The sequence below is a fragment of the Nothobranchius furzeri genome, chromosome 9 (genome assembly GCF_043380555.1).
Source record: "Nothobranchius furzeri strain GRZ-AD chromosome 9, NfurGRZ-RIMD1, whole genome shotgun sequence".
In the NCBI taxonomy this organism is placed as follows: Eukaryota; Metazoa; Chordata; class Actinopteri; order Cyprinodontiformes; family Nothobranchiidae; genus Nothobranchius; species Nothobranchius furzeri.
The window spans coordinates 39,545,858-39,566,752 of record NC_091749.1 but is presented as its reverse complement, the minus strand read 5'-3'; the positions used below and the strand labels follow the sequence as shown (position 1 = coordinate 39,566,752).

General features: G+C 42.4%; 1 protein-coding gene and 1 long non-coding RNA gene across 3 annotated transcripts in view; both read right to left on the bottom strand.

The window, feature by feature from the left end:
- Positions 1-20,895, bottom strand: part of LOC129153192 (uncharacterized) — a 170,452-nt gene that overhangs the window by 130,632 nt on the left and 18,925 nt on the right. For both annotated transcript variants that reach the window (XR_011521597.1, XR_011521598.1), the window contains one exon: positions 10,862-10,911. This is a non-coding gene — a long non-coding RNA (uncharacterized lncRNA). The remainder of the gene's footprint in view (positions 1-10,861; positions 10,912-20,895) is intronic.
- On the bottom strand, positions 16,686-20,754 carry LOC107396657 (uncharacterized). Its single transcript, XM_054737754.2, has 2 exons — positions 16,985-20,754; positions 16,686-16,734 (listed from the first exon to the last, which is right to left on the bottom strand). Exon 1 carries the CDS (start codon positions 20,742-20,744, stop codon positions 18,651-18,653), a length of 2,094 nt encoding a protein of 697 aa, XP_054593729.2. The 5' UTR covers positions 20,745-20,754; the 3' UTR covers positions 16,686-16,734; positions 16,985-18,650.

Here is a 20,895-nt window from a genome sequence, read left to right as displayed (position 1 = left end):
CTTCTTTTGTGCTTCATATCCCAACCTCAATAAGTAACATCACCTCTATAAGGATTTGTTGAAATTAGCATCACATTAGCATTTAAGCTTCAACTCAGCTGTAGTAATAACCCCCAGACAACCCACACACACACACACACACACACACACACACACACACACACACACACACACACACAAACTCCGGCCAAAGTGAAGATCTGCGTTTTCTCCGTTTTGGGTGTCTGCGTGTGAACAGACAAAACCGGAGTTTTAAGGTCCGCAACGTCACTTTCCGCGACAAAAAATGCTGACATCACGTGTGCGACCTGTGTTTACACCACTAGCCGACAGCATGGATGCCTTCAGAGCTGCACTAGCTTTATCAATTGTCCAAGTGTTTTTTGCTTGTTTGTTTTTGCAAGCGGAATTACTGCTCCTTGCGGAAGACCACAGATGAAGGATGAGGTTAAGAACGGGGGAAGTACTGCCGCTTACAGGTCTGGCATGTCCTTAACAACGTATTTATCCGGGTACGTGTGGACAGAGTTTTTTTTTTTAAAGGAGGTGTTGTGGATGCAAGTTTTTGGAGGGGCGGATATTCGTTTAAAAAAAAAAAGACGACTACGTGTGGACTAGGCCTGAGATAATTTCCTCTCTGCCTTCAGTCTTTAAGCTGATCATTTCCAGTCCTTCAGTGAAGCCAATTTTGGGTTTTAAACTTAATCTTGTCCATACCGTCCGGTGACTTTCTCCGAGATGGCATCCATTTTGTGCACTAATACCGGTATCACAGCTATAACATTGTCCAGCTTACGAATCACCTCGAGTAACGTCCCAGTCTGAGAAGTATCCACACGGACGGTGCTTTCCACGGCTGCGGGTCACCCTCCAATCGCTCCCGTCCTCCCAAATTTCCAGAAAACCAGATATCCTCCCACTCCAATCAGGAGATCCAGTGATCATCAGACCAAATATCCACACGTCTTCGATGTCCTCAATGCACAGCTGGGAGAGGCATATGATCTTCCACTCCTTCCAGGAATCCAAAATATATCCCATCGGGTGTGTCCCCTGTGGACATGTGGGAGCACCCTGCTCCGTTCTCATTGTTGAAAAAATCTTATTGATCGCATTGAATGACCAGTTTATCAAATCCATGGTTAGTAAAAAATAGAGTTTTTCAGAAGAAATGCAGAGAAGCGCTCTGTGGACAGACAGGACAAAGAGCCTTGGGAAAAAAAGATAAGGGAGCGAAAGAGGGAAGCGTCTGTACTCCTCCAGTGCCAGAAGAGAAACATCAACAATCAATTGATGAATTGCTAACAAATTGACATGTTTATAAGATATGCCCAACTCAACCCAGTCAAATTTCAATGCCCTTTCAAAAGTGTTTGTAGGCTTAACACTCACCCGTCTCTGCATCTTTAACATACATTTGAAGGGAAACAGGTTTCTCCTCTGAGGTCCTTATTGGTTAAAAAATTAGCAAAGCAAATTATAAGTGAACATTCACTGTGTGACGTCCAGCAATCATCAGTTTTAGGTATAGTTTGACCTTTCAACATCTATTCAACATCTGGTCAAACAGGAGACACAAGACCGCATGTGTTCCCTTTAAATGAGCCTGCCTTCATACCAGCTGGAGCTCACAGACTCTGCAGCTCTGACAACAGATAACAACATGTAAACAATAACTTTCTTCCCCAAGGCCTCCACATAAGGAACACTCCAGCTTGGCTCAGTTGCCAAATTCAAGAATGATTTCCTAAATCAATATGAACTTCTTCCATGATTTATAATATAGATAATCATTAAATACATGTTTGTTTACTGCTACTTATAATAAATATATCATAATGAAATGCTTCATTAATTTGTGCTCAATGCTTGAAGTTTGAAATGAATGTTATGTCTACAATGACTGCAAAGTGGTTCCGCAAAGGTCATAACATTTGCACTCGCACCATGACAAGTAAGGTTACATTAAACTCTGACACATAAATAGTCTTTTACCCAGGCAGTTTCTGAGTTGTCTTGGTAACATCTCTCAAGCCTGTCAGCCTTTGATTGGCTGTGCAAATCATAACATCAAAACCTTAAAACTGGATCACTCTGTGTGATTCGGCAGTCCTAGAGAAAGCTTCAGACGGCCAGCCGAAGCACACCTCTTTAACCCATCAAAGATTTAGACACGTCGTCAAAACTTTTTTGCACCTGCAAAGCTGATGAAAAACAGTTCCTGCAAAACAAGCTGATATTGCTTAGACTCATTAAGAGTCTGCCAGACGCACTGGTCCTTCTTCTGTTGTGACCTAGAGACAACTCTTAAGACCGGTTTCGTGGGGGCCGCAGTTTCTTCTACAGACCTCGGCGCCTGGAAGTCCGAGGACTTCGACATTGTGGATCTATCACGAGGGTCTCTGAGAACGGGTGAAGTAGACATGACAGATTGCGTCTGATGTGTCTTTGATAAGAACTTCATACTGTAGTTTAAGCAACCCAAATTCTTTTACATCCAGAACTCAGCTTTCCTAGATAAGGAGGTTCTGACTAACACCGCATTGACACATAGGTTTATTCATCACATTTAGTTCCATCCACTCACAGTAAATGCTTAGTTAACTAGACATGTTTTAACTGTTTGTAAAATAAATTCTTACTTTTATAAACCTGACTCTTTTCTGAATCAAAACGAAGTGTGTACAATTACTTAATAAAGCAAAAACCCCAGAATCTTCTGATAAATACAATAAAGACCAAGCAGGGTGGATATTTTATATTTAAATAGAATATCACAGCTTACTGATCATAAGTATGTATCTAAGTATATTATAGTGTATCTATAAGTATGTGTGTATATATATATATATATATACACACACACACACACATATATATATATATATATATATATATATATATATATATAATCTTGAGCTCTTAAAGCGCTCAATTTGTCATTGCTACAACTGAAATACTCACTACAAAACAACATTTTGATTTCAGGTTTCAAATGTGATTGTGGCTCGTGTTGAATCATTCTGGTACATCCTGACATAAAGACAATGTTATGTCCTGACATATTTGCTTCTTTTGTGCTTCATATCCCAACCTTAATAAGTAACATCACCTCTATAAGGATTTGTTGAAATTAGCATCACATTAGCGTTTAAGCTTCAACTCAGCTGTAGTAATGACCCCCAGACAACCCTCCTTTGTTTAGTGTTAACCATGGATTACGCGTGTGCCCTCCCATCTGGTTCTTCACTAATGCCTTGTATTGAGAAACTGTGAGGGTCCTTGTGAGAGATGACCAAAGCTCAGTCACGGTTACAAGAATGTAGAAATCATTGTCCTTGATCACCAAATGTATCAGAAGTACTGTTTGACATACAGAATGTGTTTCCTTTTTAAGCATCAATGTATCTGGTGGATGGCAATCTGTAGCATATGATTTTATGACCACCTGTGAGAGGAACCTCTATTGTCTCTTGTCTAATTGGTCTTTGGCTCTACGACACTGACTAACAGCTAGATAGGATAACTATCTGCTGTTTTATAAAAATGAGGAAGTATTTTGAACAAAAGGTGTTCATTTCATTCATTCCTTCAAGAAAAAGCTACTAGAGCTGTGTTTTACAGAGATGCTTTAATGTGCATTTTTTGTGCTCTGTATAAGCCTCCATTATTTCTGAAAATGATGACAATGAGGCAACTGAATAAACAGAGATTAGGATCAGAAGCTGATTTGGAAAGAATCTGTTGATAGTGAATTCCCAAAAAGCTCTCATTATTTCACTGCTTAATTGGCCTTGCAGCAGCTTGGGCTGTAGCATTCACTGGATCCACCAGATGGAGACCTAATGAGCCTTTTTTGGGAAAAATACACAGATGGAGACAGTTTACTGTATGTAGCCAAACTATGTGTACCTTTCCAGCATGTGCATGCAAGCATAACCCTTTAACCCTTTTAAAACAGAATGCATTGATAAGCACTACATCTTTAAGCTGGTTTAAACTTGGTCCACGCTATATGTTTGATGCAGTGTCAAAGCCATGGTATCACTTTGTGATGAAGCCAGTGAAAGGGGGATCCTCAGTGACTTGTTATTCATACAGCCCTGTATGTAAAAACTGCATTTCGGAAAATCAACAAATAAGACAAACATTTGAGTCATCATTTTTAAGTTGCATAAAGAAGTATTACAGCATTTATTTATTTATGCTATGTCAACAAAAGAGGCACTTTAAAATGTGTTTATTAGTTTGTAGTCATAAATTACAAACATGCTTTAGTTTTCTATCTGTTTTAAATTTGCCCAAACTTAGCAAAAATGCACCGTGTGTAGCTGAAAATAAAAACATTGTTACCAAAAACACGATCAAGTGTAGAAAAATTAAACAAATATCTCATGTTTTTAGGATTCCTAAACTAATTAAGCACTCTGGGTATCACAAAAAAAAGGTTTTCTGGGTATGATAAAGTGTTGGGTATGTGCAAGGAAAGCTTATTGGATTCTGATGCTTACTATTCTGTGGACAAAAATATATTGCTAATGCCGAAGGGAAACTATTTGGTGTGCACTAAATATTTCCCTGTGGCAGCCAGGAAAGCCAAAAGTCCTTAAACTCAGAGTAAAAAATGTCTGCAGAAGAGTAACTATGGAAGATAAGACTAAAAAACAATGCTTGGCCACAAGAGAGTGAGCCCCATTAATGTTTCTCATGTACACAAAACAAAACCTAGGCATTTTTCAAAAGCAGCAGATTTGGGTTTATTAATAAAAGTATTATTATTATTATTATTATTATTATTATTATTATTATTAATTATAATAATAAAAAATTAAGATGAATTTTACTTACTATTTAATAAATTGAATTAATACAGGAAGATAACTACATCAATCACAATATAATAATGGTTGTGCCCAACTGCCAGCCATTCAGAAAACTATTGGTACAAAAACCACTGGTAGGTTTCACTTTAATGAAGATGGAGACTCGGAAACTGGGAAAAGAAACAAAATAAATGGCAAATAACATAAAGAAATTAGGACTGCACCTCATTTTATAGTCTAAAGTTTTAAAGGTGACAAATAAATGAATTTCAGCTGTAAAGCAAACATTCTAACTCACATTGTGTTATTATTTTAATACTAGTTTCTTAAAATTAAAAAAGTAAAAAGCCTCTGTGTGACCCTGGGCCAGACGACATATTCACATACCGTAAATCCTCTAATACAGGCCTGGGCACTTATTTACTCAAGTACACCTTGGTTCAGGCCTTTATTGGAAGGAGGCCAGAATTAGAGACAGGCCTCAATTTCAATTTGAGCAAAATAAACTACCATTAGAATGAATATAAACACAATGTTGTGTCTATTTGAACCTATAAAACACTAGGTTCGTTTATTGAAAATGTAGTTAACATTGTACGTTCTAATGCATATGGAACATTTACAACAATCACCATTTTTTCAGGGTCAAATCTCAGTATGGTAGTGAACATGCCACTAGTGCATTGTAAACACTTGGTGATAATTAGGTTATTGATTCACAGTCAACAGACACCCTTCCACTCCAAAATTTACCTGTTCTCTTTTGGTTTGAAGCAAAAAATAAATTTCTCCAACTGTTTAATCCTCATCCTCTGTGTTAACAGAGCCACTTTACCTTCAGCGGCTAGCGGTAATATCCAGGTGGATGGTGGCAAGTAGCAATATAAAACTCCCATCTCATTCGTTTTCCTTTTCTCACGGCTCCCAGCACTTTTCCCTCAGCTCCTTCTTAACAAACATCTCTGTCACTGCCACTCACTGTAACACTCATCCATTATTCTGCCAACAACTGGAAGGAAAGTGGGCCATCCCTTTATTAACTTCCCCACTGATTACACATTGGTGTCACCTGTGGACACAGTCTTATACTCCGCAGTTCCGCATTACAACCTGAGCTAACTGCTAAAAACATTAGCACTCTACAAGCTATTTGCGGTGACGACACAAGAAAACAGTATCAAACTGTTTACCTGTTGTTTTTGTAGCTGCATTTCTAAGCTATTCAATAAAACGCCAATAAAACCTTTAGTAAACCCCTAACTGTGATGAAATGATCACTGCATACAGTAGTATTTTCCGTTCCATTTCTGCTCATCTTGCAGCCAGAGATTATGATCCACGATTCCGTCTTCAGAAAGTTTCAGTAAGTCCTTTGTGGCGCCCTATTTTCTTTACACGTAAAAAATAAAATAATAAAACGCTTGTTTTTGTCCCGATCGCACGGAATTTGAGCATTTTTACACCCAGTCAACAAAGTAAATAAACCCTGGGGCACACTGGAGGCAATTATGAGAAACGAAGTGGTCACACAGGATGTGCCGCGCCACGCCACTGTGCGCTTCTTGGAAAGTCGCGCGATAGTCATAACATCATGCAGGACTTGAGAACAGAAAGCAGGAAGTGACTATTGTTTATACGTGATCACATTTGCCGTTGTGTTTTGAGAGACTCTAATTCATTAACAGTATGCTATGCTTTTTATTCAAATATTTTAAGATCAATAGTACTTTCAAGTTTTCAAAACTGCAGTTAAGTTTGTGCCGTGAAAAGGGCCACTATTAGAAACCGGCTTTTATTTACCTCCGCCAACAGCGAGACTGGCTACTGAAGGAGACCCAGCCAGTAATGGAATACAGGCCAATATTAGAAGACTTAAGGTATATAGGATAGCTTGCCAAGTTAAATGACTTGGCTCATATCTGTACGGTTTACTGCTTTCCTTTTCATGAAAATATTCTAAAACACCTTGTAGAGCACATGTGTCAGACACAAGGACAGCGGGCATTTTGATGTGGCCCGCACGATAAATATAAAAAATGTATTAAAACTGACCGACAGACCGATTTTACTGCAAAGACTACAACGTATGAGCATGAACAGCACTCAATATTTAGTTGGGGCTCATTTGACCTGGATTACTGCAGCAATGTGGCGTGGCATGCAGTAGATCAGGTGTTATGGAAAAGTCCATGTTGCTCTGATAGTGACCTTCAGCTCTTCTGAATTGTTGGGTCTGGCATGTTGCATTTTCCTCTTCACAATACCCATAGATTGTTCCTTTGTGTTTACAGTTCTTTAGAAAAGATGTGATGAAAGAAAATTTAACAAAAGAAATCTGTATGGGGCAACAATTGTTCACATCCCCATACTGTGCAACTTCTTTCTGGAAATTAGTTTCCACTGGAATGTTACATTTCCAGCAGTGCAAAGGCTCTTATAGCAGTATTGTCAGGAACTGCAGACACTTTTTAGATAAAATTTCTTTTAAGACACTTCGGAACTGTTTATGTTACAAAGTGCGACTAGCTCTTAGCTCATCTGGCCGATCAGAGCTAATCTGTTTCTCCAAACTGAGGTTCTTCCAAGAACGATCATTTAGTAATATAACTTCTTTATTGGTGGATGGTGTTATGAAATTATGGGATTTTAATTGATTGTGGTCGGTAACCGTATTGTGTTTTTGTCTTTTTAAATTGATTTGGAAAGGGACCCCAGGAAGACTGGCTATTGAAGGAGACACGGCCAGTAATGGAATACAGGCCAATATTAGAAGATTTACAGTATATAGGATAGCTTGCCAAGTTAAATGACTTGGCTCATATCTGTATGGTTTACTGCTTTCCTTTTCATGAAAATATTCTAAAACACCTTGTAGAGCACATGTGTCAGACACAAGGACAGCGGGCATTTTGATGTGGCCCGCACGATAAATATCAAAAATTTATTAAAACTGACCGACAGACCGATTTTACTGCAAAGACTACAACTCCCATGATGCTTTGCAGCGTTAGCGCGGAGCCGAAGCGCCCCCTCCTTCGTGTTTTTTCCAGAGTCTGCTGCCAGTGTCTGCAGCTCCGCTGTCTCGGACAAACTAAACACTCCTCTCACTCAACGCCGAGTTCACTCAGCTATTTGCCAACGTTGAAGCCCAGAAACGGAGATTTTAACCGCTCAGTAATGTGTTCACGACTGAAAGAGAAAGTGTTCCAATTAACTTCCAGACAGAGCTGACATAACTCCATCGAGCAGTGACACGCTCAATTCAGCATGACTCTGTGGCTGCTGTAGTTTTTATTTTGCCTCCCCGACACACAACAACGTGGTCAAGCTGCTCAGACATGTTCATCAGCACAAACCTATGTGATCACCAGTTGTCATCTAATGTTGTCATTATTATGATGAAGAGGAACAAAACAACAGGAGTCTCCTCCTCAGCTCAGAGCTCCTCAACCCCATGATGCAGGTATCTGGCTGGAACAGGTGAGCATCGCAGTAAATCAGTGGATCAAACTGAGCTTTACATATTTTGGTTTTATGCTCTTTTTCTGCTCCAAAAGATGAAAGTTAACAGGTGAGATGTTGCATTTTCATTTAAGATAAATTTATATTTTTATTTTGCTGTTGGCCCGTGAGAATAGATTTAACCTACAGTAAAACACGAACTGGAAGGGCTGCAGATAGATGAATAGAATAGAAAATCCCTTTATTGTTCCTCAGTGGGGAAAGCCAGATGTCACAGCAGCAATGACACTTATTAAAGACAAAAAAAGGAGAATAAAAATAAGAAAAATGAATAAACAACAGGAAAACATAAATCCTGAATAAATTTAAAAAATGCTGAATATACCACAAGTAATGAATACCACTGATGCATTTTATTTCAAATTGACTTGCTCGTGTGCAATTTGGTTATTCCATATTCAGTGTTAATGCAGAAATATGTTTGTTTCCAAATTAAAAGGTTCAAAATTGCATTTGTTGATAAAGAAAATGTGCAAATTTGTCGTCACTTTTTCAAAAAATATTAGGTTTGGGCCGCAACTTCATTCCCGATTTTCATTTCGGCCCAGTGTGAAATTGAGTTTGACAACCGTGTTGTAGTGTCTGAAATCAAAATATAATTGTGGAAAATGATAAATTTCTGAATTAAATACAATAAAAAATATTTAAAAATTACAGACATAAGAAAGGGCAAATACTTTCCTACACATGAAAAAAAGCATGGTATTCCACAACAAAACTATTGGAACTATCCAGTAGCTATAAAGTGTAACACATGCCCTTTGCCCTGTGTAACATTTATTATAAATACAAAGTTCACATAAATAAGGTCTGTAATCCCAAGCTCTGTGCAAGAGCTATGATTTCAGAATCTTTATGGATTTTTTGCACTTCACCAAACATATTTGTATGAGGTGAAGGTCTTTGCTGAAATTCTCAATATTTTGATTAAAGTTCACTTCTCCTCAATCCTAACAGACTGCTCCTTAAAGATTTCTTGAAAGGTGGAAAGATAAAAAATTATTTATGGCACATTCAGCTATAAAAAGAACTTGAAAGTTAATGTTCTAAATCTAACTTTTTCAAGGAAAAAGTTTCATGATATCTTACTACACATTCATATTCTTAAGTAGTTCATTTTTCTTATTACTAAATAGTGAACACTGCATTGATAATTAGGGACATTGTTTACTTGCGATTATGGATGTTAACCACATTTCTGATTAAACCAAATAAATTGCTTGATACAATAAATATTTGTTGCCCATATGTCTCATGAGTGTGCCATATTATGTTTCTTTCAAGGAGGAAAGAATATGAAAAGGTCTGTAAAATGTCATTTTAAAAGAAGTTCTTAAAACTTAAAAAAATCACCTCTAACCCTCCATGTCTCAATGCTTTTTCCAATAAATATGAAAGTTTTTCTTTTCAATAATACAAATCTGTGTGTCATGATCCTGCCATGTCCTGACCTCCATGCTACCACCATCCACCTCCTCAGCCTGCTAGTAGATCTTTCAGCCTTTTCATCCTGCCTGATCATTGTCTACCGACCTCGTTTCATGCCTGACCCTCACCAAAAAGTCTGTCTGCCTCCACGACCTACGCCTGTCCACGACCACGTCATGTACCTACCTTGTTCTGATCCACGTCTGTCTTCGATTACATCTCTCGCCTGTTCCTCGTATCTGCTTCGTCTCAACCTGATTCTGATCCACGTCTGTTCTTGACCACGTCTCTCACCTGCGCCTCAAAGCTGCTTCATCTCTGCCTGGGTCTGACCCACGTCTGTCCTAGACTCTGCCTTGTCCTGAACTCCACTCCGGTAAGATCTCCTCTTAGCTTCAGGCTAATAAAGACTGTTTACTACCACCTACTGTGCTCTGGTGTCCGTACGGTCCTCTGCCAAGGTCACGACAGAACAATCTGGCCACCATTGACTCAACGCCGACACAGGAATGGCAACATGGGGTTGAGACAGCCATTTCTGGCTTGGAATCCAAACTCAACGGATTGCTGGAGCTACTCTGATCCAACGCTCAGGCAAGCCATGTGACCCATGCTCCAGCGGCTTCCGCCCAACCAGTTCAGTTCTGGGTTTCACCTGTCCACAAGGTTCCATCTGAAGTGCTTAAGGAGGATCCTCAACAATGTCTACCCATTTTCACACAATGTGAAATGCACTTCCAACTCCAACCCTCCTCTTTTCCTACAGACAGATCCAAAGTGGCTTATGTGATATATTTATTATCAGACCAAGCCATGGTGTGGGGAACAGCTGCTTGGGCTAATGACACACACATCTGCTACCAGTACCAGTCTTTTGCTGACAAGGGTTTTTAACCCAATCCTGCCAAGCCGTGAATCTTCCAGAAAACTTTTATCTTTGGAACAGGGAACCCGGAGAGTGACTGATTACATCAGGAATTTCCACGCCATTTCTGCTGACAGCCCATGGAATGATGCAGCACTCATGGACGTCTTCTACTATGGTCTCTCAGATAAGATTAAGAATGAACTGGCGACCCGAGACCTACCAGTTACCTTGGCGGAGCTTGAAGATCTCGCCACCCGCATCGATCTCCGCCTGACGGAAAGAGGGAGAGACAAGATCAGAAGACCACCATGTATTCCTAATCCTCAACCAACCTCCTATGATGAACCAATGCAAATTGGGCTAACCAAGTTGTCGGTAGAACAGAGGAACGGACGACAAACTCACAACCTGTGCTTTTATTGTGGAGGTTCTGGCCATGCTGCTCGCACATGTCCAGTAAAAAAGCTGACCCGATAGGATCCCCCTATTGGATCGTACTAAACCCAAGTTTCCTGCACGACCCTTCACATCGGCAGTATTTTCCCACACTGACCAGGAACATACCTGTCCTATTTTTATCGACTCTGGTGCAGACATCAACTTCGTAGACATTACTTTTGCCACCTCTATTGGACTTTGTCTGCATCCCATGACCCAGATACAAGAGGTCCAAGCCATTGTTGGACACATTATTCATCGAGCCACCCAGGAAACCGACCCTGTCACCATGAAAGTCAACGGCAACCACGTGGAGGTTCTACGCTTCATGGCCATCCAGTCCCCTGATATTCCCATCTTCCTGGGATTCTCATGGCTCCAGACCCACAACCCCCCTATAGACTGACATAAAGGGGAAATTCTTGGATGGTCAGACCTGTGCCTCTCGCAATGTCTGTCCAACGCCTCGCCTTGTATCCCTGATTTGCCAGACCCCACGGTAAACTACCCTGGCCTCTCCAAGGTGCCCATCAACTATCACAATCTCAAAGAAGCCTTTAGTAAACTTTGAGGTACCAGACTGCCGCCTCATCGCCCCTACGACTGCCCCATCGACTTACTACCTGGAACCAAGCCACCTAAAGGACATCTGTTTCCCCTGTCTTTCACCAAACAAGAAGCTATGAAAAAGTATATCCATGAGTTGCTACAATCTGGGATAATCTGCCCCTCCTCATCCCCATTCGGAGCATGTTTCTTTTTTGTGGGGAAAAAAGATGGTTCCTTAACTTAACAACACTGTGAAGAATCGCTATCCACTTCCCCTCATCAACTCTGCCCTCGACTCCATCCAAGGGTCCCGGATCTTCACCAAGCTCGACTTATGCAATGCTTACCACCTTGTCAGAATCAGAGAAGGCAACGAATGGGAAATGGCATTCAATACCCAAAATGGGCATTACGAATACCTTGTAATGCCATTTGGCCTCGCCAATGCCCCTGCAGTTTTCCAAGCTTAGATAAATGACGCCCTTTGTGACATGGTGTGGAAATTTGTTTTCGTCTACCTCGATGATGCCCTTGTTTTCTCTCCAGACCCTGAAACTCACAATAAGCATGCCCGATCTGTCATCCCCCGGCTACTACAAAATAATCTCTTCATTAAAGCTGAAAAATGTGAGTTCCACAAAGATGATGGGTGTGTCCGAATCCACAGGAAGGATGCTTATGAGTATGGGTCCTCGCCGTTCTAGCAAGGCCGGGTCCTTGAAGACCGCTAAAAACGGAAGTCAGCGACTCTGAATTCGGACAGTCTAGCCTTCACCTCTACGGTGACTCGTAGGTCCCGTCACAGCCGTGGCGGCAGCTACACGCAAAGGAAAAATGCTAAAGCTAGCGAAAATCGAGCAGGAATATTAAGGAGCTACAGCACCTTTACCTCCGCCAGCAGCGTTTGTTCACAACCGTTTTCAGGTGAAGTAACTTTGTTTATTCTAGAAGCTTTCAGGACTTACATGTTAACTTTAGATGGTTTCTTGTATATTTTAAGCTACAGAATGAACTTGTTAAACACACACAACACATTTCTACAGAGTATTATCACGTAGGTAATTAATATAAACCAAATGCATTATCGACAGGCGGATTGGTTCGGCATCTGCAGTGATGCGGACGCTGAGCTGATCTGTCATGGTGAAGAGGGAGCTGAGCCAGAAAGCCAGGCTCTCGATTTACCGGTCGATCTACATCCCAATCCTCACCTATGGTCATGAGCTTTGGGTAATGACCGAAAGAACAAGATTGCGGATACAAGCGGCCAAAATGAGTTTCCTCCGTAGGGTGGCTGGGCTCAGCCTTAGACAGAGGTGGAAAGGGTACTAAAATGTTGTACTTAAGTACAAGTATAATTACTTTCATGAAATTTTACTCAATTACAAGTAAAATTAAAGCTGCAAGCAGCGTCGTTCGGCCCTCGCAGCTCCGCGCCGCTCCGGCCTGGCCGGCAGCCCGGGGCACCAGGCTACGTCTGCGAAACAGAAACGTTGACCACCCTGACACCAGAAACTGCTAACGGTCACCTCGTCCGCACCTCACCCTGACTCAGCATCCCCTATGAGCTCACCATTATATTTTATGTCTCACCACTAGGGAATCCTCTATCTTTACCACACTGGTGGTGTGATGACAGTGACCAACTTTAATGCTATTCTGACCATGTTTTTTAAAGTTATCGAAGGATAACGTTATCATGGGGGCGCTGTGACCAACTACAGAAAAGTCCCATTGAGGTCAGCGTTGGTGACATTATACAACATTCACCAACCGTTTGTGCCTCCTTGGCTAAAGGGCATGATTGTTCATCGCCATGTTCAATTTCGGGGAAATCGGAGGCCGTTTGTGGAAGTTACAGTCAAATGTAAGGTCATGGCGTCACGCCAGCATTCACCATAGCATCAAAGCTTCTCCCTTTCTGGAAAGCTATCAGATCTGAATGGTCATTACAACATCATGAAGACAGTGTATGACCTTAGTGTCATGTTCACTAAATTAGAGGGGACAAATATGGGCATTTCACCATAAAACAACAGACTTCCTGTTGTCGGGGGCAGGGCTTAGGTGATGTCAGCTGTCCACATTGTCGTTGTCTTGAGATGTGGTCAGTGATCACACAGACAAAGTTTGAAATAGATCTGATCATGCATTTGGGAGTTATTAAGTCAAGTAATGTAATGGTGACAGGTTAAAGTTTGAGGCTTAGCCACGCCCACACCTTTCAACTTTTGAAAAATCCGACGGTTGAATTTGTTCCTCTATGTCTTAAGAGTATATAGCAGAAGTTTGAAGGAGATTGGTGAAAAGGACGATGGAGCATCACTCTCCAAACAACCACTAAATCGAGTACTTGGACCAAAATGGCAGACTTCCTGTGCGACTTTGCGCTTGGCTCCAAGAGACTTTTTTGTAGGTCCTGAGACACCACATTAGTGTACCAAATTTCGTAATCCTCAGTCAAAGCATGGCTTGGGGCTGACAGTTCAAATGGCTCTAGGGGGCGCTATTTAAGAAAATAGGCCACGCCCACAAATTTCAGCTGTCTATTTCTCTTGGGGGTCAGACTTCGATCACTCACCAGAAGTTTAGTAGCAATATCACGATAACTGAAGAAATGATAGGCAAACGTATTTCCATGGTGTGATGGCGATTTTCGCCATAACCCCAAAGCCCCGCCTTTTTTCGAAACCTGCCAGTACTGGACACCAATTGATCTCAAGTTGTCTACTGCTATTTGCCAGAGATTCCTGGTTATTGGGTAAAGGGAGTCCAGTAGGGAGCTGTGAAAATAAGAGTGGCGTGGCGAAAGGTCAAAGTTTGAGGCTTAGCCACGCCCACACCTTTCAACTTTTGAAAAATCCGACGGTTGAATTTTTTCCCCTGTGTCTTAAGAGTAAATAGCTGGAGTTTGAAGGCGATCGGTGAAAAGGGCGACGGAGCATCACTCTCCAAACAACGTGTGCAAAAACCACTAAATCGCGTACTTGGACGAAAATGGCCGACTTCCTGTGCAACTTTGCACTTGGCTCCAAGAGACTTTTTTGTAGGTCCTGAGACACCACATTAGTGTACCAAATTTCGTAATCCTCAGTCAAAGCATGGCTTGGGGCTATTAGTTTAAATGGGCCTAGGGGGCGCTATTTAAGAGAATAGGCCACGCCCACAAACTTCAGCTGTCTATTTCTCTTGGGGGTCAGACTAGGATCACTCACCAGAAGTTTCGTAGCGATATCACGATAACTGAAGAAAGGAGAGGCAAACGTATTTCCATGGCGTGATGGCGATTTTCGCCATGCTCCCAAAGCCCCGCCTTTTTTCGAAACCTGCCAGTACTGGAGACCAAGTAACCTCATGTTGTCTACTGCTGTTTGCCACAGAATCCTGGTGATTGGGTAAAAGGAGTCCAGTAGGGAGCTGTGGAAAAAAAGAGTGGTGTGGCGACAGGTCAAAGTTTGAGGCTTAGTCACGCCCACACCTTTCAACTTTTGAAAAATCCGCCGGTTGAATTTTTTCCCCTATGACTTAAGAGTATAGTGCGGAAGTTTGAAGGAGATTGGTGAAAAGGGCGACGGAGCATCACTCTCCAAACAACGTGTGCGAAAACCACTAAATCGAGTACTTGGACCAAAATGGCCGACATCCTGTGCGACTTTGCACTTGGCTCCAAGAGACTTTTTTGTAGGTCCTGAGACACCACATTAGTCTACCAAATTTCGTACTCCTCAGTCAAAGCATGGCGTGGGGCTGACAGTTTTAATGGTCCTAGGGGGCGCTATTTCAGAAACTAGGCCACGCCCACCGTATTTTCACATCAGATTTTTTGCAAGGCTGGTCTAGGATCACTCACAAGAAGTTTCGTGACGATAACTTTAGAAATGACGAAATGGGAGGCAAACGTAAGGCCACGTCGGTACGCCTGACTTCGCCGCGCCGCCACAGCCCCATCCTCTGCCGAAAACTCCCATAAAGTGACCCCAAGCAACCCCCACTTGTCTTGAGTTACCAGCTACAAAGTTGTGGTGATTAAGTGAAATGGGGCAATTTGGGACCTTTCACAGTAAAACTTGACCTTTTAAGTCCTGAGGGCGCGGGGCTTGTGTGATGTCACCAACCGACGCTTCAGTTTACTTTGTGGGGGGATGTCAAACGACCACAGCAATTTTTGTAACTCTGTTACATTCAGTTATGAAGTTATAGCAATTTATATTTTTTTGGCGAGTAGTCAAACTTCGAGGCCTGGCCCCGCCCCTTCAACATATACGAAAAGTCAGAATCCTTGTCTCATTTTGTTCGCCCATCCCTTCTGAGCAATTTTACACTATTTTTGAGATGATCGTGCGAAAAATGATCGAGCAATCCAATCAGAAACGAACCCTAAAAACGGCAAAAACGGCCAAAAATCGCCATTTCAACCCAAAATGGCCGACTTCCTGTTTGATATTGACCATTCTTGCAAGAGACTTTTCTGTGCGGCCTGTTGAGTACTACAAGTGTACCAAATTTCATAACTGTACGATAAACTAAGCTTTATGGAGAGGTTTTTTTTTTCACTTTGTAGGGGGCGCTGTTCAGTCATTTTCTTTGCGATTTTTTTGGGACCTTTAAAATACCAAATTTTTCACCAGGCTTGACAAGTCTGCAAAATATTGTGAGTTTTGGGGTATGATAAGGTCCCCAAAAGGCCATTCAAAGCGGGCTAAGAATAATAAATAAAAAAGAATAAACAGAGCAACAAAAACAAGAGGCCTTCGCAGCGCTTTCGCTGCTCGGGCCTAATTACCTGGCTCAAAATGTACTCAAGTAAAAGTAAAAAGTAGCTTATTTCAAATGTAGTCAGAGTAAAAGTTACTTAGTTACTTTTTTGACTGTGCAAGGACAGGCTCTTCTGAATAGTTAAAAAGACAATGGGGTATAAATGTCAAAGTGGCCGTTTTTTTAATTAAATGAACAAATGTGCATATTGAAGTACAAAGGCTGTAGTGTCCTGTTGCAGAGTGTAGCAACTCTGAGTAAACACCAAGCTAAACCTTTGTCAAACAATACAGGAGTCAGAGTAGAGTTGACTTTTTACTCTTAGAACCTTCATTTGACAAGCGGTGAAAACTGTAATTGAAAAGAAATACAGAATAGAATAAATGATCATGTTTACATAAATATTGCCTCACAAACTAACTCAAAATATGACTTTACATAATTGTATTAGCCTGAGCAAAGAAAATGACCATCAAACAAATACCTCTTTTAACATGTACAAGTCAATCATTGTGAAATACAAATAAAATAGTTCTGTTTTTTAACAACTACAGCCATTTATGCTTTTTTAACATCTTCATCATGGAGTTTAAACACTTACGGCGTTGCCTGAACAATATTCCCAAGTGGATGGCTGTGGATAAGCCTCAGAGCATGACCGCATGACACTCTCACTCTCAGAGCAGCCAAGAAGAGGAAGTAAACAGGAAATCAACCAATGCATGTAACCCAGCAGGAAGTGAGGTCATTAATAAGTTCACCTTCAAAATAAAATCTTCCCATTTAACATTTTTAACCTCTTCACTGTTCTTTGTAACTTAAAAGCATATAAATGGATAACTTTAAATGAAACATACAATATAAATGACATAAATGCCTTTTGAGGCGTCACACTCCCCGCCTGGCCTATGTGAGGTCACTGTGAATGTGAATGGGTACAAATGACTGTCCTTAAATTAGTCCTTAGGCAGAAGTATAACCACTTCCGCAACTGGCCTCAAGAAAGTTCTAGCATCACCTTGGTCGGCTGTTTTGAGCTCAACCTTCCTCACATGTCCATCCTTCCCAGGAAAGGTTGCCCTAACCACAGCCAAGGGCCAGCAGTTGCGGACAGTCTGTTTGTCTCTGAGGAGAACCAAATCCCCAACTTGAAGGTTTCTGCGTGGCACTGTCCATGTTTGTCTTTGCTGTAGAGATGGTAAGTATTCTCGGCTCCAACGGGCCCAAAACTGGTTAGCGAGCGCTTGAACTTGCCTCCATTGTTTCGTGAAGAGGTCCTTGTCAATGAAATCTCCAGGAGGAGGTGGAACTCCTGATTTTTGTGTGAGGAGCATAGCCGGTGAAAGAATAAAAGGTTGGTGTGGGTCCGTAGACACAGGTAGGAGTGGACGTGCATTGATGATGGCTGTGATTTCTGCCATTAGCGTTGACAGTACTTCGTGAGTTAGGTGACTCTTCTGCTGCAAAAGCATTGAATCAAGGATCCTCCTAGCAACACCTATCATCCGTTCCCATGAACCTCCCATGTGGGAAGCATGTGGAGGTCCGAAGTTCCAGGTACATCCTTGCTTGCCAAGGTACCTCTGTACAGTATTGTCCATCTCCAGCTCCTTGCTAGCTCCAATGAAGTTGGTCCCGCAATCAGAATAGAGTTGCATTGCAGGGCCCCTGAGAGCAAAGAAACGTCTAAGAGCGTTTATACAGCTGGATGCGTCCATAGACTCAATCAACTCAATGTGGACAGCCCTTGAACTCAAACAACTAAACATCATGGCCCACCGTTTGCTTTCTGCCTGTCCTCCTCTGGTGCGTCTGGTTACAACAGACCAAGGTCCAAAGACGTCTAGCCCAACATATGTGAATGGAGGGCAAACTTTGAGACGTTCCGGCGGTAAGTCAGCCATGCGTTGTTCTTCCAGTCTCCCACGCAGCCTCCGGCACATTACGCATTTGTGGAGGACTGAATTGATCAGTCGCTTACCACCCAAAATCCACAGTCCAGCTGCCCTTACTGCACCCTCAGTGAGATGTCGACCCTGATGTCTCACTTGCTCATGGTGATGTCGCACAAGCAGTAAGGAAATGTGACTGTCTTTGGGAAGGATTACTGGGTTCTTTTCTTCACATGTGAGTTGAGAATGTTTCAGTCTGCCTCCAACACAAATGAGGTTACTCTCCAAAGTTGGACTGAGTTTATGCAAAGGGCTGTTTGTGGGCACCGCTTTGTTTACTTGGAGAGCTGACAGTTCCTTGGCAAAGGCCGGCCTTTATGCTGCTTGCAAAATGACACATTTTGCTTGAGCTATTTCATCCACATTACGAGGTAAGTGACACATATGCCATCCTGTACACCTGTTGTTCTGGTTTGACTGTTTGTGAGATCTTGCCATATGGATTAGAAATGCCACTGCTCGCAATAGAGATGTAAAGGTTGAGAAACGATGAAAACGGTCAGGGTTAAGTACAGGTTCCTCCAGCTGAGTAGTGTAGGTGTGTACCTGTGGTCGAATCTCTGAGTCATTGCCTGGGTCAATGAGCTCAAACTTCTCACCAGTTTGTGCTGTTTCTGCAGATAACTGATGCAGGAATGAAGGTCCAGTGAACCACGAACTTTGTGCAAGATGGGATGCAGGTAAAGATCTGGATGCATGGTCTGCAGGGTTTTCGTCCGTGCGTACATAATGCCATTGTTCTGGTCTGGAAGACTGCCGGATACGTTGAACTCTGTTGTGGACATACGTGTAGAAGCGTTTTGTTGTATTATAAATGTACCCCAGCACAACCTTACTGTCCGTGTAGAACCTGACAGCATCCAATTTCAGATCCAGCTCCTCTCGGATAAGATCCGCCATTTCTACTGCAAGGACAGCAGCGCAGAGTTCGAGTCTCGGGATGGTGGGTTCAGACTGGGGTGCTAATTTGGCTTTGCCCATAACAAATCCTACCTCCACTTTGCCATCCTCCTGACTGGCTCTCAAGTAGGCGATGGCCCCAATGGCCATGTTCGAGGCATCCGAGAATACACACAACTCTGTGTGCACAGCTTTGGTGAGTGAGGCTGATGCATATGCACGTGGCACATGAAGCTCCTTTAGGACTTGAAGAGAATCTCTCCAGGTTTCCCATTTCTTCAGCTTGTCTTCTGGGAGAGGTATATCCCAGTCGTTCAACTCCGAAGTAAGTTCCCTAAGAAGGGCTCGTCCCTCGATTGTGACAGGTGCCAACATACCCATAGGATCAAAAACACTGTTGACAGTGGAGAGGACACCACGTCGGGTGAAAGGTTTGATAATAGTTGATGCAGAGAATGTGAATGTATCTAATCCAATCTCCCACAGCAAGCCCAAGCTGCGCTGCATAGGTGGTGTCTCGCCACTCAAATCCAGATCTTTGATGAGTGGGACACAATCTTCTGGTGGGAAAGCTCCAGTGACTGCTGGACCGTTTGACACAAACTTGTGCAAGCGCAGGTTTGATTCAGCAAGTGAAGCCTGAGTTCGTTGGAGAAGGTTGATAGCTTCCACTTCAGATGGGAGAGACACCAAGCCATCATCAACATAAAAGTGCCTTTCCACAAACTTCACCGTGTCAGTACCATACTTCTCTGCACCTTCGGCAATGGCTCTTCGCAGACCATAGATAGCCACAGCTGGGGATGGTGAGTTGCCGAAAACGTGGACCTTCATTCGGTAGTCGATAACTGCCTTTTTGGGGTCGTTGTCCTCATGCCACAAAAACCGGAGGAAGTTGCGGTGATTTCCATGAACCAGAAAACAGTGAAACATTTGTTGAATGTCAGCGAGGATTGCTACTCTCTCTTTTCGGAAGCGTAGAAGGACACCCAAGAGAGAATTGTTGAGGTCGGGTCCAGTCAGAAGCACATCGTCTAGTGAGACCCCACAGTACTGAGCGCTGGAATCGAAAACCACCCTGATTTGGTTGGGCTTTTGTGGGTGGTATACCCCAAATGATGGAAGAAACCAGCACTCTTCATCTTCCCTCAAAGGTGGTGCCACCTCTGCATGACCATTGGCAATGATCCTCTCCATGAATGCCACATATTGTTTCTGCATCTCAGGTTTCCTCCTGAATTGGCATTGCAAGGATTCAAACCTCTTAACCGCATGTTCTTTATTATTCGGCAAACGTCGCCGTGGCTCCTTGAATGGCAATGGAGCCACCCAACTGCCGGTGTCATCTCTGTAGACATTTCTGTCCATGATCTCTAGGAAGAGAATATCTTCTATTGATGGGGCAGGTTTGTTATCATGTTCAGTTTGGTTAAACACTGTGTGCCCTAGCAACCTCTCTGGTGTTTTGTTGGGCTTGCTGAAGCTTGGTTGTGTTTCTTTGACATGCATGACACTCGCACAGGGCTGAAATATGGAATGGCGACCACTGTCTAGCACATGGGTCTTGAATGTGACAACCTTTGGCTTATGCACGTTACCTAGACACACCTCCCCTATCACCACCCAGCCCAGATCGAGACGTTGTGCAAAGGGAGCGTTA